The 16800-nt window shown below is 26.7% G+C and overlaps 2 protein-coding genes across 2 annotated transcripts in view; both read left to right on the top strand.

Annotated features, from left to right (window-relative positions):
- Positions 1-5171: 5171 nt before the first annotated feature.
- Positions 5172-6399, top strand: LOC119680385 (elongation of very long chain fatty acids protein-like). Its single transcript, XM_038093171.1, has 2 exons — positions 5172-5657; positions 5732-6399. The coding sequence occupies exons 1-2, from the start codon at positions 5265-5267 to the stop codon at positions 5915-5917; spliced, it is 579 nt and encodes a 192-aa protein (XP_037949099.1). The 5' UTR covers positions 5172-5264; the 3' UTR covers positions 5918-6399.
- Positions 6400-10190: 3791 nt separating this feature from the next.
- Positions 10191-16800, top strand: part of LOC119680101 (elongation of very long chain fatty acids protein) — a 31444-nt gene continuing 24834 nt past the window's right edge. Inside the window, exon 1 of the mRNA XM_038092751.1 lies at positions 10191-10507. The gene's annotated coding sequence lies outside the window, so the exon portion shown is untranslated. The remainder of the gene's footprint in view (positions 10508-16800) is intronic.

The following is a 16800-nucleotide window of genomic DNA, read 5'->3' as shown; positions in this document are numbered from 1 at the left end:
TCGTTTGTAAAATTATAAAAAAAATATGAACTTTTATTAAAATAATTCAAACGGTTTAGTAAGATTATTTTTTTATTTATTTATTTTGCATATATAAACTGTCTTGATTAAAGTGTTTTGCTATAGATGTCATTAGGTTATTTCTGATGGTAAGGTTATTGCCATTACCATTGGTGGATTGGCAGTTATCAGTTATATGCTAATTATTAGTTTGAGTAAGAGGATAGTTTTGATAAATAAAAGTCGATTCTACTATAATCTTGATTTTTATATTTAAACTTTATTATTAATTATATTTAATTAATAAAATCAAAGGAGAGTTTTTATAAAAGATCGCTTAAGTAGAATTACTAGTTTGTTTTTATATATATGTATATATAATATTAATACACATAATATATGTACATAATATTTTTATTTGTTTGAGTTGGTGTCAATCAGTACCTACACACAATTTTGTAGATAAATCTCTAAGTGTCTCACTGAAAATGTGAGATGACTTCAGTGTCGACTGTGCGGGTTAGGCTTCTACCTCATTCTTAATGTGCTTAGTTCTACTGACCATTTCTGGTTGTTGGAGTTAACGAAACCTTTAACTGGTTAAATGTTGAGTTGGACTGGTTTTCTAGAGCTTCACATAAGATCTTCCCTTTCCACGATATCACAAACTCTGTAATTCTTTTAAAGACTCAAAACAGTACATTGCTCCATTGTTATTTTCATTGCCCATTTATATTAAGTTAAAATCCTTTTCAAACAAGTATGCTGGAAAATTGATGAAAAATGTACGTATCTCATGCCCATCAACAGAGGCCAAAAAAAAGGCGCTTGGCAGAATGAAGGAATGGAATGAATTTTAAGCTCAAAATCGCTTTCTTCGACAAAGAGTTACTGTTGAAGTCATCTAAAGGAATAGATAAATATAAATTAGATCACAAATAATAAAAATATTAGGAATAAAACAAATTAATTGAATATTAAAAAGGAAAATTATTTAAAAGGTACAATAATTTATATATATAAAAGTTATAAAGTTTTTATATTTTATAAAATTTTTTAACGGGCTAATTGGTCATTTAAATAGAAATAAAAAAACTTTAACTTATTATTTATATTTAAAAACAAATTATATATTAAAATATTTTTACGATATTTCGACTATCTGCGATAGTCATCTTCAGGAAAACTAACGATAATAAAATAATAAAATATTTTTATTTTCTTTAAAATTCTCTCATCTTTCAGTGAGGAAATCAATATGTTTAATCGTAATATACTTCATCAATGATTTAGAAAAAATCACACAAACTTGGCTCTCTCTTTGTAGATCATCACTAGTTCTTTGTAGGATATCTCACCTAGTTATTAATTTGAAAACTTCACATAAGGAGGACCTTGGCTCTTCCTAGAATCTATATATAACTTGGAAATGGACACCAATACATAGTTTTTACTAGTTAACTGTAGACTTCTGTGCTGAAAAATTCCTAAAGATATTTTTTGTCTATTTACTTATTATTTTCTTTTCACAGAAAGATTCTAGTATTTATTCATCCTTCTCAAAGCAAAAAGACTCCAGATGACTTTAGGTCTTTTTCTTTTTTTGCATATCGACGAATTTTATGATTTGGCTTATCTGAACAATATTCGATCCCCATTTTCGCCTAGTGATTATATAGAGCATCATATTTATTTAGTTACGTTAGAATAGATTACTGCTAATGCCCGGCCACTAATGTTTAGAATATCTTGACTTAGCATGAAATGTGTGAAGTTTTTAAATGATTATGGATTTTTGAGTAATTAACTTAAAACCGGTCAAGAAAATATTTTGTATTGTTAAAATTAAATTAATTTATTTTATATTTAAAAAAAAAAAACAATACTTAATTGAATTTTTTATCTGGCTATAAGATTCTTCGCAGTACTGCCAAATACTCAACCTGGTAAACATTTTAAAATGATTGTTCTTGTTCTTATTGTATTAATTATAATTAATAAATTCGCAAATAATTATTGGACTTCAATGTAATAGATCTTTAATTCTGTCAAATTCGAAGCAAATTACTTCGGCGTTTATTAACCGAACGAGTCGAAGCTGTAGGAAACTATCGTTGTTCAAATTTCAAGTTATTTATTATTTTTTGCTAATTTCTTAGCACTTGCCATGCCTTTTAATTAGAACAGACTTATAAGTTACGGCTTATAGAAAACACCATCAAAGAAGTGATACTAATATTATTTTAAGCGATCGGAGTTGAGTTGAGTTGAGTACTCTATTTCCAATTAGATCTCCATATATGTCACATAGTACGTTGTAGCAAACACTAAAGGCTACTAGAACAGTCTAAAAATATTTATTAAAACCCATAAACATCACGTGCCTCAATTCTCTAAATAATAAACAATAAAACATTGTGAATAATAAAATAAATTTATTCATGTACACCTCGGGAATATTTTTGAGTAATATTAGAAATCGCGTGGCTTCATTTGCGAAACTAGTTCCTGGAGGCGTAACCCCGTTATTCATCTCTAACTTTGTTAAGATTGTACAAATTTTTGTCATTTCACATCTCATCAAATAGAAGAGAAATAAAATAAAAATTTACAAATAATAAAATTATAAGGTTTTTATTAATGCGCATATTTAAGCAGCTCAGGAAAAAAAATTACCAAAAAAAATTTATGCAAAACTACAAAGAACGTTTCGCTATCAAATAATCTCGCTAGTAAAATTCTTACTTAAATCAGAATAAATTTTTCCAATTTTTTCATTATTGACTCTTTACTTAACATACTTAAGAATGATAAAATCATATTACTGGCAAACCCATTTAGTGTGTTTTTATTTAAACAAACTAATACCAAAAAAAAAATTATTATTTTAATAAAAAATTTTGACGAAATCAAAGAGCAAATCAAACTCTAAAATTAACATATAACAAATTTTTTTGTGTAGTTATTTAATTGATTTAATTATATTAATTTCAGTTTATTTATAAATATATTATCTAATTGTGGTTTTTGTTCGATGATTTATTTTATAATAATTAAAAAGTTCACTTATCAAAGTAAATATTATTAACAAGGTTATAAAAAATTCATACTGGTTTTTTTTTAAATAAATTTTATTTGAAAGCTATTGCAATCAAAATCTTCGACAGGGTTCTCATAGTCTTTACCTAAATTGTTCTAAAAATTGTATGACATCAAATAAAAAATAACCTAAGAATCACCCAAAGAAACTGGGATTTTACTCTAATTAGACTTGTAGGTTTTTTATGGTTGACGAAAAAAAGCCTTGAATAATTTTATAGAGATTTTACAGGCACCAATCCAGAAACTAGTTAGAATTCCTTTTTTAAATTCTTTCAGAATTCACTACCATAACGATTTCATTAATTTAAGTTTTATTATTAGAACTGAGTGAGAAAATATCTGCTGTCTTTTTTAATTTCAGTAAGACTTAATTAGAGTCCGACAGTTATAAAACCGTAAATAAAAGAGTAGGCCTCCACTTCTGCAAAAGTAATTATGCTTGACAAACATTGCAACTCCTTCTATCGCTCTCGATTACCAGTGAGTATTCTGAGACGCAGTCATTATTGTTGGGATTGATACTACATCGTTCTTACTAACTTCTTTATAAGAACGGTGCAGAGGTTTTTTCACTTTTTCATCTTCCAAAGTAGTGAGAATTCCTTTGCAGTGCCATTCTACCGATATTATTTCATTTTTAAAGCTAATACCTAATCTATCGTCATTTATCATTTCATTATGTTTAAACGATAAAACTGTGTGTTTATATTAATCTTATTATTTTATCGCAGAATTTTCTGTTTATATATTCAGTCACTTCCCAAATGTTGCTATTAGTACATAAAAACTGCTCCTATGCTGATGTTATATATGCAATTTTATATTTTGTATAATATTGCATGTGATCCATACCTTACGTTACTACCCTCACTAAACGTTTGCAGATATGTTTTATACAGCCATATGAGTTCCGTCTTTATTATGATACCATTATTTGCATCATAATAATATTTGAACAGCTTAAAATCTTCCATCGTAGGGTTCTAACTTCATGTTCCACTATTAAAGACGTCCTGTTTGCAGAAACCTAAGTTCAGTTTTTACGAATTTAATGATACAGAGTAGCTAATTATTAAATATTAGTGTAGAATAGATAAATATTATAAATTGCTGTATATGGATGTATGCAAATTGAGTTTTAAAAATGCCAATTGTCTTATTCATAATCATATTTAACACACCGAAAAAGGATAGGTACCAAGGGTGCGCACCCTAGGTAGACTTGGTTATTATCCTTTTATTTACAGCCATATTTAGTTAGCAACCCAAAAAGGATAGCTACTTATTATATATCTAACACACGTAGAAAACTCATAGATGACGGTATGCACCCTTGTTAGAGCCTACTATTTTTTGAAAAGACCTGACTCCCTTTCCCCTTATAGCGAACGTAACCTATTGTTTTAGAACACTTAGAAAGAATTTCCTTTAAACTCTAAAACCAACAGTTTTTTTCACGTCTTAATAATGTCCTTCGACCTTATGTTAGACTAGAATAAACAACCTTTTAAATGAAAAAAAAATATGATAAACATGATTTCTTTACAGAAAACAATTTTCACAATGTTTAGGAGAAGTACGCTTATAACTCCTAACATGAACTTTATTGTTTACATATTTACATACACAATGTCAAAATATCATCATAATTTAAGAAATTTTATTAAACTTAAGCTTTAACATAAATATTGGAATGAGCAATAAATTAAATATTGACTTGTAAAACGTGTTGTTAATTAATAAGTATGACTGGCAATTGTCCATTCAATTGAAATATTAGATGAATACTCATAACAGCGAATTGTTGCGAGGAGGCAGTTTTATAAGTACGACAAACAAAATAAGTTCATAGTCATTGAAAACGTAATTCACACGGCATTTAGAGTCTAAATTACAAGTAAATAATAATCATTTTAAAATAACATGCACATACAAAGACTAGCCCTACCATTTCCAACAGAAACTACTGTTAAGGTAACTGCATCAGAGAGCCTGACTTTATGTTTGCATAAATACTTAACACTCCTAAGCCGTTTATACTAATTTCGATACAAAGTAATATAACGGTTTTTTTTCTTTTGAACTCTTTACAGACGGCGCGCGGTTGTTGGTGGTATTTCTTCTCCAAATTTACTGAGTTCTTCGATACCTTCTTCTTTGTGATGCGTAAACGCTATGATCAAGTATCGACACTCCATGTCATACATCATGGCATTATGCCGGTATCAGTTTGGTGGGGTGTGAAATTCACACCTGGCGGTCATTCTACCTTCTTCGGTTTTCTGAATACATTCGTGCACATTATAATGTACACCTATTACATGTTAGCCGCTATGGGCCCTAAAGTACAAAAGTATTTGTGGTGGAAGAAGTACCTCACAGTCTTGCAGATGATACAATTCGTATTGGTAATGGTCCACTCATTCCAATTGTTCTTCAGAAATGACTGCAACTATCCAATCGGTTTTGCTTACTTCATTGGTGCGCATGCTGTTATGTTCTACTTCCTCTTCTCCGATTTTTACAAACAAGCCTATTTAAAACGCGAACAAAAGGTGAGATATAATACTAATTTAATTATAAATTTTTTATTTACCATATATAATTTTTATTATTGTGTTTTTTGCAGAAAGAAAAATTGGCCAACAAAGCAAATGGTTATGCAAATGGTGTACATAAAACGCTCGAATACCAAAATGGATCAGCATACGCTACCGAAATCAATGGCAACACTAAGTTGCAGGACTCCATGCTCATCACATCGCCAACAGCAACAACAACAAGACAGCGAGTATTTGCCGCAGCCAATAATTAATTTATTTAAAATATAAATATAAAAAATTCTTAGTCTTAAGTAAAAATTTATATTTTTTATTTTTATTTTTTACTCGTACAGTAGATCGTGCAGTTAGATCCAAACATAGGCAATCGGAGTATGTTAGATGTTAGGTAGTTATGTTACATAGTAGCAGACAGGAGCAGACGGGAGCAGTGCCTTGCGCTTGGACAATTGCATTGCTTAGCTTCTTTAGAGTTTTAGACTAGACATCGTATATAATTTTTTCTTAAATTGTATTAAACTGTGTAAGTTGTTAATCGCGGAGGAGTTAGTATATTATATTATTATACTAGTTTGTATTTTGTATTTTGTATTATGGTCATTTGGACTTCACATCTTATATACACATGTACATATGTAAAATTGTATATGCGTACCATAGGCACTTTTGTTATAATAATGTATGTATTTTATATATCTGAATCTGTACTTTAATTAAATTAGTTCATTTGTATGAAAATAATTTCGAAGGGATTCGAAAGGATATTTTTGATAATAATAATGATCGTGATTGTTTGTATTTGTGTACCTTTTATGACTAAAGTTCAAAACAAATGAAAACATTTCGATAAATAAAAAATAAAGTTTGTAAAATTTATATTTTTTAACAAACGAACATTTTTGTTATTATTTTTATATATATATATATTTGCATAGTATAACATTTAATTAATGTGTCAATTTTGCTCCTTATCGGCGTCTCTACGTAAAGTGAAATAAGATGTCAATGGCTTTTGAACATAATCGATAAATCACATAATTCTAAGTGATGCATTCCAAAATAAAATTTATTTCTTCAAAACATCTATTTGTATTGAGGCTATCTATTGGCAATTACATTCATCGGAACGCTGACTCATTCACTGATGTTGTTGAGTTGGCAACCCTTCTGATCTGACATTTCATATCCTGATTTATTATTTGTATTTAATTTAGTTCACTAACTTTTATTATCAACACTCAATGAGGCAATAGCTGCTGTAGTTTATAGTAGGTGACAACGGATGCTTAGGTTACAGGCACTCAACCACAATCTCTCCAAAGCAGTCGAAGAATTGTTACTTATATATATGCGTACTTATTAATAATGGATTTTTAAGATAAATCTTTTGCTAAATTATATCGAATGTAAACCCTCCAACCCAGAAATTACTTTTTGGATACGGGTCTGGCTGGCGAATACTGTAGCTAGTAATTGTTTCTCAATCTTAAGCTACTAAAATGTATTGTTCAACTGCTCGCATGGTTCCAAAACAGATAAATGTATGGAGTATTTGACTGTAAAAATGCGATTTTTAACCAAAAAATCCATCACAAGTGCTCCATCGGTGAGATTAATTTTTTAATCGTTAATCAATTTGTATAGCCAAAAACGTAAAATATCTGCATCAACAACAGTGATAACTTTAAATCCTGTATATAAATTATTCAACATTTTTAGTTAAAGAGTGGAGATATTTTTACTTATCATTGTAAAAAACTTACATAAGCCTAAAACAACCATGCTTAATGATTGCTGCATTATACACCTTACAGAGAATTTTCTAGGCTGAATATTTTCTACTACATTATTCGAATAAGGATGTCAATCATTCCCTCGTGGATTAAATGTACTTTCAAACACTGTGGAAGAATTGTAAGAACAATTATCACGAACATTTCAACCTTTGCATTCGTATAGTCTAGCCATCTCCATAAGAAATTTAATGTTACTAAACTTAAGTTCACTGCTGCATATATGCTATGTTAAGTACGAACTAGTACTATTTTTAGTAAAATAAGAATAGTTTTTGAATATTATAAAATTCTTTGACTTTTATAGGAGTTACTCTCTTTATTTTATTTATTTTTATCAAAAAGTCAAAAACTGAGGACACACAAAACTAATGCAGTGTTTTTTTTTAAGAATGTATTTCTAAATGTAATAAGATATATTAGAAAGGTCAATATTAGAGTTAGTCTTAAAAAGTTTTAATGGTTAATTAAAATTAATTTCAATTAAAAGAATTGATTATTTAGCATTTTGGACCTCTTTCTTTTGCTAACTCGTAGTTGCTATTTATTTTAAGATCTTTGAGGATCCTAAAAGATCAGTTAGAGACGCCTAATCTGCTGGAAAGCTAGATCAATTAATTTATAACCACATATAATATAAACGTTTTTATAACACGCAAAGCATGTGAATATGCACAATTTACCTGTTAATCGAAAAGAATTTTTAGCGTTTCTACATCTTGAACCGTAAGACTATTAATTAACTACTAACTACGCTCAAGTTACAGTTAAATCAGACTATTGTTAGATTCCTTTTATCATAATTTCTTATAAATAAAAATAGATCAAAAGGAATGGTTCCTATCTACGATAATTTTTTGTTCAACGCGTTATTAAGTTCTTTAAAGAACAACACTGATTTCTTTCCATCGTGAAGTGTTTATTTGTTTTAAAAAAATTTATTTAATAATTATATAATTAAATTATTAATTAATTAAAATTAAAATTAATTAAAATAAAAATTAATTAAAATACTACAAACTTGAATGAAGACTTCATATTTTTATATATACTGAACTATTTACCTAACTAAAATCGTTCAATTTGCCTAAGAATGTAATTTCGTAGGATCACCTCAGTTACTAGTCCATAGTAATCAAATTTCGTTAAAACGAAATCTAAACAAATTATGAAGCATAATTTTAGGCAGCTAATTTTTTTCTCAAATTGCATTTTCACAAGCAATTTGAGAATTGGTTGTTTAGTTTGGTTTTAATACAAATAATTTTATTAACGTATAACAATAAAAATGTTATTAATAATAATGAAAAATATTTATTACAGCAGAGTTAATTATACACATTGCCCGCGAAATTTGAGATTAACATAAATGCAAAAATTGGTAAGAAATATTTAGAAATTTAGGTGTTATATATATATTCAATAAAAAAACATTTTTCAAGTTATTCGCTGCTATCTTCATAATCCTCAGTATACATTTTTCTTCAAGATTTTTTAAGTAATTGTTAATACATAAATTTTTATATTCCACGTATAATTAATATCCAAGTACTTCGAGATTTTTTTAATTTTTCCAACACTGAATATTTGCCGCTTACTTTTGTGTCATAAATTAGTATTGCCAATCATTTGAAATCTCCACAGTTTCTTTTAACTTAAATCTTACACACAACATGTAAGTAATTTGTGTCTCTTTGTAAATTCTTTATGCATATCTTTAATTTTTATTTAAGATGAACACTAAGAATGTTATATAAAGTATCAACAAAAAAATAATTCATCGGCGGTATTCTAACAATATACAACTATAATAATCACAAAAATTTTTGAAGATAAAATATATTTTATAATATTTTTTGTTTATATTAAAATTTATTTTGCTTTATAAACATTAATAATACCAGATTTATACAACTTTTATAAATATTATTTTTGGTTATTGTTAGAAATTTACTGTTTTAACTACATATAAAATCCCAAAAGTCTTTATCACATATATTATTCTATATAAATCATAAGAATATTAATCTATAATAATTTATTTATTTATGCAAATCTTAAAACCATTTGTATTATATACTATACTGATGATGTAAATTAGCAGTAAAACCAATTTTAAAATATATTTTAAAATCAGTTTAAAAAAAATTAATGCGCTAATATTCTAAAAGTGTTTAAAGTAGTAAACCTCGATAGTTACACTGAAATAAATGAAATTGTTGAAATAAACTTTACTGTTTTCCTACAGAAATTAAAAATGTTTAGTCAAAGCACGATTTGTAATAATTTAATTACTTTCTAAGAGCTAAATTATATTTAAAAAAATTCCGTTAAGGATTATATATAAAAATAATAATTTATAAGACTCAGATAAATGAGGTGAACTTTTCTTGCGATGTCAACAATTTTAATATAATATTATTGTTGTGTTTAAGAAGTTTTAATCCAAAATTTAAATTTTTAAAGCTTTCTTTCAAAAAATTTTATTGTATCTAAATTGTTTTCTAACGTTCTTACATATCATTACAAAATATCAGTTTGCTGAATCATTGTAGTGTAATTCATTAATGATAAAACAAAAATTTATATAAATCACAAAATTTTTGCATTTTTTACGGTGAAATATTCAAAAGTTAAACTATATATAATTATTAAAAATTTAAATGCTGGCAACTCTGCTATCACATATTGTATTTAAGTGGTCCTAACCTGTCAATTGTTTGTGTGTTGTTCATTGGCGTAGAAGAAAACCACTAGCGGCGGCTAATTTTATTTAAGTGCGTTAATAGCTGCTGTTGTCGCGCCATCGTATTTCTTTTGAAATCGTTATTTTAGTTAATATATCAAATTTTGAATAAAATCATTTTTTTTAAGTTAATATAAAAGTGATTTCTTTAATACGGCAATTAAGTAAACTGTTGAGCATATGTGCATGTATGCTACGGAATTTCATTCAAGAATTTTTTGTTTTTTTTACCGCAAAAATTTTTGTTAAAGTGACAAGGATACAATTTGTACAATAATTAATTTTAAGTGTTATTAAATAAAAACGTGAGTTTAATACAATATTTTTTAATATTTTTGCATTCTTATAATTAAGCATTAGTCATCCTTAGTTTTTCTACCTCAAATAAAAACGATGGCAAAACTATTTCCACCGCCCAAATAAACAGAATTTATGAAATTTACACCCATTTCAGTTTTTTTTATCCATTTATGTGCAAGAAAAAAGAGAGCAAATGGAAAATAAATGTGCAGAGCAGAACACAAATAAGAGAGCACCAAAGATGTAGAAAGTTTGACACTCATTTCTCTGACATTTAATAATTTTAATTATTTGCTCAGAGTTGCCAAAAATATGTAAAATAAAAAATATTTCAAACAAACAAAAACATTTTTGATAAATATTTGAAATGAATTATTTTTACTAGTAAATAAAAATATTTTTCACTTTGTGCTGTGTTTGAAATTTACTGTGTTTTTAATTAATAAAAAAATGCAAATAATTTACATTTGAATTGTCTGCAAATTTGCAAACTTACACAATTCGCAAATGCATATATAAATGCACGTATAATGTGGAAACATCGGATGTGTAGTTTATGAACTTAGTTTAATGCAACATTTGAATTGCAAATGAATTTAATTAAACATTTTATAACAAAGCAAATTTCTATTGTTTTCAAATGTAATGGATTGTTATAAATATTTTGTATGTCTCTGATTTTAGTTGCATTTCACTATCGATTTTTTAAAATACCGGCACACATTTTATTTTGTTTTTTCTTTTAAAATTTAAATGATGATTTCCCCCTAAAATGATGAGACCACTGTATTAAAGTATTGTTTCTAACAGTTCATTTAAATAAAAAATAAATACTCCAATATTTAGATATTTTTCAATTAATTGATGTCTTCAGATCTGACTACCTGCAGCAACAGGTAGAAATTTGTGTTGTTCTAGTAGAAGTTAGTATTAGGTAGTAGTTTCAATTTGTATAAATTAAAATAAAAAGTAGTAACTCAAATATTTATAGGTAAATTCAGAAAATAATAATATTGATTTATAGCCCAAATTGTCAATAATGTAATAATGTAATGCATTATATATGTGTAACTCACAATTTGTAAATAGAATCATTTTTGCATTAACAATATTATTACTGTTGTTATTATTGCTGAAGCTGACGTTCAATTTAGCGTTTTGTAAATTATAAATGCAGCCGCGGTTACTTCCTCCTTACAGCATATCTACTACTTGTGTTTGTATAAATATGCAGTCCATGTTGACTCTTCGGTCAGTTGAGCAAACACGACTTTAAAGGTAAATTAGCAAAGGTTTTGCTTCCGCAAGCTTTTTTGGTGTACTTACGAAAATCAAGACGGTTTTGAGGTGAATTGCATAGTTAAGCGTGCGCACCAGTCAATCGAAAATTTCACCTGTCGCTTAATAGACAACATTAAAAATAAAGAAAAATTAAACAAAAGAAAAAAAATTAAATAAAATTACTTACATTATTTTAAAAGTTTAACATAATTGACGTTTGCAAGTGATTTGTTGTGCTTGTTAAATTGCTTACTTAATATAATATATAATAAGACCTGTCTCTTCGCCGAATGCGCATACCATAGTTATAGATAAAATCGAGTTGAGTTATGGTTAATTAAAAAACAAAAACTGTGTTCACTTATAATTTAAATTTTGAAAATAAAATTGCAAATTACGATTTGCTATTTAGCTGATTATGTAAGTAGAGTTTTTGATTTTGTACATTTTATTATTTTTAATATATATCCTTTTATATAAAAAAGGAATAATTTGTTTTTTTTCCTAATACATTTGTTTCTTTTTGAATCCTGAAAATTTTATCAGCTTCACTAATAGAACTGTAACCAAAATATAAAGAATGATAGTATAGCAAATAATTTATTACATGGAATTATTGCGTTATATAAGTATGTATAACGTATATATATTACATATATACATAAGTATATATATATATATATATATATAGAATTTAGTAACTAAGCAATCATTATTGATAATAGGAGCAGTCACGATCGGTAACCAAGTATCATAGTAACTAAACAAAATGGTGACAACCATTGAAATCTTTTAGTTGTTACTTTGTACTGTTATTTGGTTTACAAAGCTTGTTGAAATATATCATGAACATCACCAATTTTTTTCATTATTTGGTAAAATAACAAGTAATTCTTTTTATCAGTTATTTCCAAGTAAATAAAGTCGATAGAATTTAACCCTTATCCGCTTTTAACTTTAGCGAGAATATTGTGAAAATGTTCGTTCAGACTTACATGTTTTATTATATTACCGAACAATAGGTTATCTAGATATGTTCTAATATCTCCAACAATCTTTACTTGTGTTTCTTCACAATTTATGAAAATGTTATATCGAATGTAATTTTATAAATAATGTAATTTTAAAAAATTTGCCAGATTATAAGAATCATAGTTTTGTAGAAACATTATAGTATAAGAGTACATAGTTGGTGAAAATCCGTTAAGTATAACGCTTGTTCAAAACAAACTCAAACTTAATTTTCGCACAAAGAGTTTTCAAAGGTCTAGACGTTTCCGTTAAATAAATTAAAATGTATCAGTTCTATTTCATAACTATAACAATATCTATCGTAAAGTTTTCCTTAATTATATCAAATCGATTATTTTAAAGACGTATTTAGTGGTTCAATTGCAATTTTTGAATAATATAATTTAATTTGAATTTATTGTTTTGTAATATACTTATATGGAGTTTAATCAAAGGTCTCTGTAAATTTACATAAACATATGTATTTAGTTACTATATACGTAAGTATATTGATACATAACTCATAAATCTGAACCAAATTGATAGTATATTGTATGTAAATATTGGAAAAATGTTCTTATTTCAGTAATTGAATTGTTAATTTTACTAAATTTAATTTAATAGTAATTAGTAGTAACAGAGTCTAATATACCAAGTAATTCCTGAAAGCTTAAAAGATAAGTTTTTATATATAAATAATAATGATTTAAATATGCAGGGTAACTTCAAGAGATAATTTTTATGATTTATCTTATAAGGGCACACTGAACCTTCAATTCTTAGGTCATGATTATTGTACAGCTCCATTAGCAATTTGCCTTTTTCTGATCGGGTTCTTATTGCATACTTTCCTAAAACTTTTTTAAGATTCTTATTATCTTGGCCTAATAGAGCGTTAAAATCGCCCATAAGCTCGGCAATGAAATTGTTAGGGACTTAATCTTTTTTGATCTCTAGTTCGCTGTCCTATGTAGGTGCATAGTACTTCACGATGGTTATTTTATGATATTTTGCATTTATTCGGACAGTTATAATTCTTTCTGATGTGGCTTTCCAAAAAAATTGCAATTGGTTTTCTAAAGTATAAACCAACAACTTGGTATTTAGATTGGTTTTGTTAGGCATGCCTGAGTAGACAATAAGTCCCCCTTTGTTGTTGCGGTACTCTCCATACTGCAATACTCGGACTTCACTAAATTCTATTACTTCAATTCTCAATCGAACGCACCCTGTAGTAAGTTGAGGAAATTTGCCAGCTTGATACAAAACACGAACGTTCCATTGACCAAAACTAGTCCTAGTGCGATTATATATGGTCGTCGTGTTTTCATTGGTTGTTATCCGATTTTTGTTTTGATTCCTTGCAGATACTTGAATAATAGATTTTTTCGTCGAAATATGGGTTATTAGCCTATACCCGTTTAGTTCGATGGTAGGGCTGCTACCTGTGTTTCGATTTATATGTGACAGCTGGCTCCTGAACTTGTCAAGTCAACGTCGATGCAACTGACATTTCCTTCGGATAGCAGCTGTTGTGGTGTGGATATTTCGCAGGAAGGTAGAGCTTGAAATTAACCCAGAGAGGCTGTTTGAGCCACTTCATGGGCTTTAATCCTCAATTAACGTACGGGAATATATATATTCGATATTATATATGGGATAATATTTATAAATATAATATTTAAAAGCCGAAGCGTATCAGCAATTCTGTTCGGTTAAAACATCTGTCTATTCAATGGAATTTACTTTGTTTGAAAAATAAATCCGGAGAACCAGCAACATAACATGGTTGGTTAACACTGAGGTTCGTTGATGAAACTGTCCAGTCAACAAAATTTGAATTATACTTTCCAATATTTTAAATTAACAGTAATTATTGTTAAGTTATGATTACTGTCAATGATAATATATTATTTATAAGTTCCTCACCACTTCGTTAAAAATTTATTATTAAAAATTTAAAACCATGCATTTATGATATTAAAAAAATTCCTGAATTTAATTTTCTAAATTGAATACATCACAAGCTTATAAATTAGTTTTAACATTTTTAAAAAATGCAATAAAATTTTTTTTGACTTAAAAAAATAATTTACTTGAACTGGTCGATCTTTGCTAAAACTTCAGTCTCAATAAATCTAAAATGATTGGCAGATATAGCATACATATAGTAAAAAGCTATAAATGTTAATTCAAAGAATAACTTTATTACGAAAGCAGTTATTCTGATAGTTTTATACAATAAATTTTTCATTTAATTAACGAATAAATAATAAAACAAATTATTGTAAAAAAAAATAAATTATAGTAGGTTTCTGACTACCTGTTATACTTATATATATTATATAAAGTTGTTGTTGTTGTTGTGATTTGAGTTAGTGCTATTGCGCGCTTTTACTCTTTTGTAGCTGGGGGCTTATCCCTGCCCCACACTAAACTTTAACTATACTAGAATCATTATCATTTATTTATCTCCTAACTGATGACGGGCCGTATTATATAATATATAAATGGGTTATTAAAGTCACATTTTAATGTTGTTTATATTTTTTATTTTAATGAAGTTTAAAAAATTTTTTTGGTTAAGATATTAACTGAAATTCTTTATTAGTTTATCTTACAATATTGGTTTTATTATCTTACTTGTCTTGTTATCATCGAATTTTGTTTATTCCGATACTCTCAGTTGGTTGTTTCTTTAGTGTCTTTTCTCTACACTCCACATAAATTTGTATATCATTTTTTTCCTAAAGGAAACTTACCTCTAAAGCTAAGAGTATTGTTTATTACTAATTTGTATTCCCTTATAAACAAAATACTTGTATATAAATCATTATAGAAAAAACCAGAAAAGAAAAATTATGGAAAAACACTATTTATTTTAAAATAAATATATAAAATATATGAATAAAAATTTAAAATTTATAAAGAAAAATAAACTATCATTAATAAATTGCTTATAACACAATTGTATTTTTGAAATTATCTTTAATCCAATATTATTATATATTATATAATTCTGTTTTGTATTTGGGAAAATCTCTATTAATTAAGTCTTCACAAGATCAGTGTTAACGGCTGTGTTTATTTATTTAAGGTTTAAATTTTAAGGTAAAGGTAAATGTAAAAGTCAGCAAGAAGAAGAATACACATATATATATATATATATATATATAAAAAAAATATATATATATATATAAATATTATATTTATATATATATATATATATATAATAATATATATATTTCCAATTAATATTATTTATTTAAAATTAGACATAAAGTCCCTGAATGTGATCATGAAATAAACGCATATCGTATTTGTTTATAAAGATTATATACGATATATTTAATATATATATATATATATATATATAAATTATACTTGTGACCAATGAAGCTTCAATGGAAACGGTGATAATAACTCTTCTGAATTTTAAATGTCTTTATGTATATCTACTTTATAACCTTCACCCATTTCTGGTGAAAGGTTTCTATGTTCAAGAATTCTCTATTTTTCAGTTAGTCATTATATTCCAACCAGGATAGGTTTAATTTCAGAAGTTTTTTATTAATTGGTGAAGCCTACTATATAATATATATATATTTTTTGTAACTATATTTGTTACTTTATTACATTTGTATCTCCAATACATCAAATCAATTAAATTAAAAAAAAAATTTTTTAAGTAGAGGATTTTTTTTTTGTAATAATGTATATAAAAGAAAATTTCCATTTAAAGATAATCACATCTTAAAGGTGTTATTTGCTTAGCAATAATATTACTTAATATTTACGTGGAAAAATAGTAGTAAAAGTAAATTATGCACTTACATAATCAAATTACTTCCCTTTAATTAATTTCCATTAATAAAAAAACAGATTTTTTATTATATGGATTTCTCGAAACTCTCTTGACGTCTTATAGCTTGAATTATTCATTTTTTATTTTACCGTCAAAATCTGGCGATCAAAGTCCAATATATTTTAACAAATATAATTCGAA

This window comes from Teleopsis dalmanni, chromosome 2, assembly GCF_002237135.1.
Source record: "Teleopsis dalmanni isolate 2A chromosome 2, ASM223713v2, whole genome shotgun sequence".
NCBI classification, from domain to species: domain Eukaryota; kingdom Metazoa; phylum Arthropoda; class Insecta; order Diptera; family Diopsidae; genus Teleopsis; species Teleopsis dalmanni.
The sequence above is the reverse complement of the archived record's forward strand: the minus strand, read 5'-3'. Positions and strand labels throughout refer to the sequence as shown.

What these genes read in the sequence shown, in the direction of transcription:
- LOC119680385 (XM_038093171.1), top strand. Translation starts at nt 5,265, where the DNA reads ATGCGTAAACGCTATGATCAAGTATCGACACTCCATGTCATACATCAT. An exon ending in ATTTAAAACGCGAACAAAAG is followed by an intron (nt 5,658 to 5,731) that starts GTGAGATATAAT and finishes TGTTTTTTGCAG; the next exon opens with AAAGAAAAATTGGCCAACAA.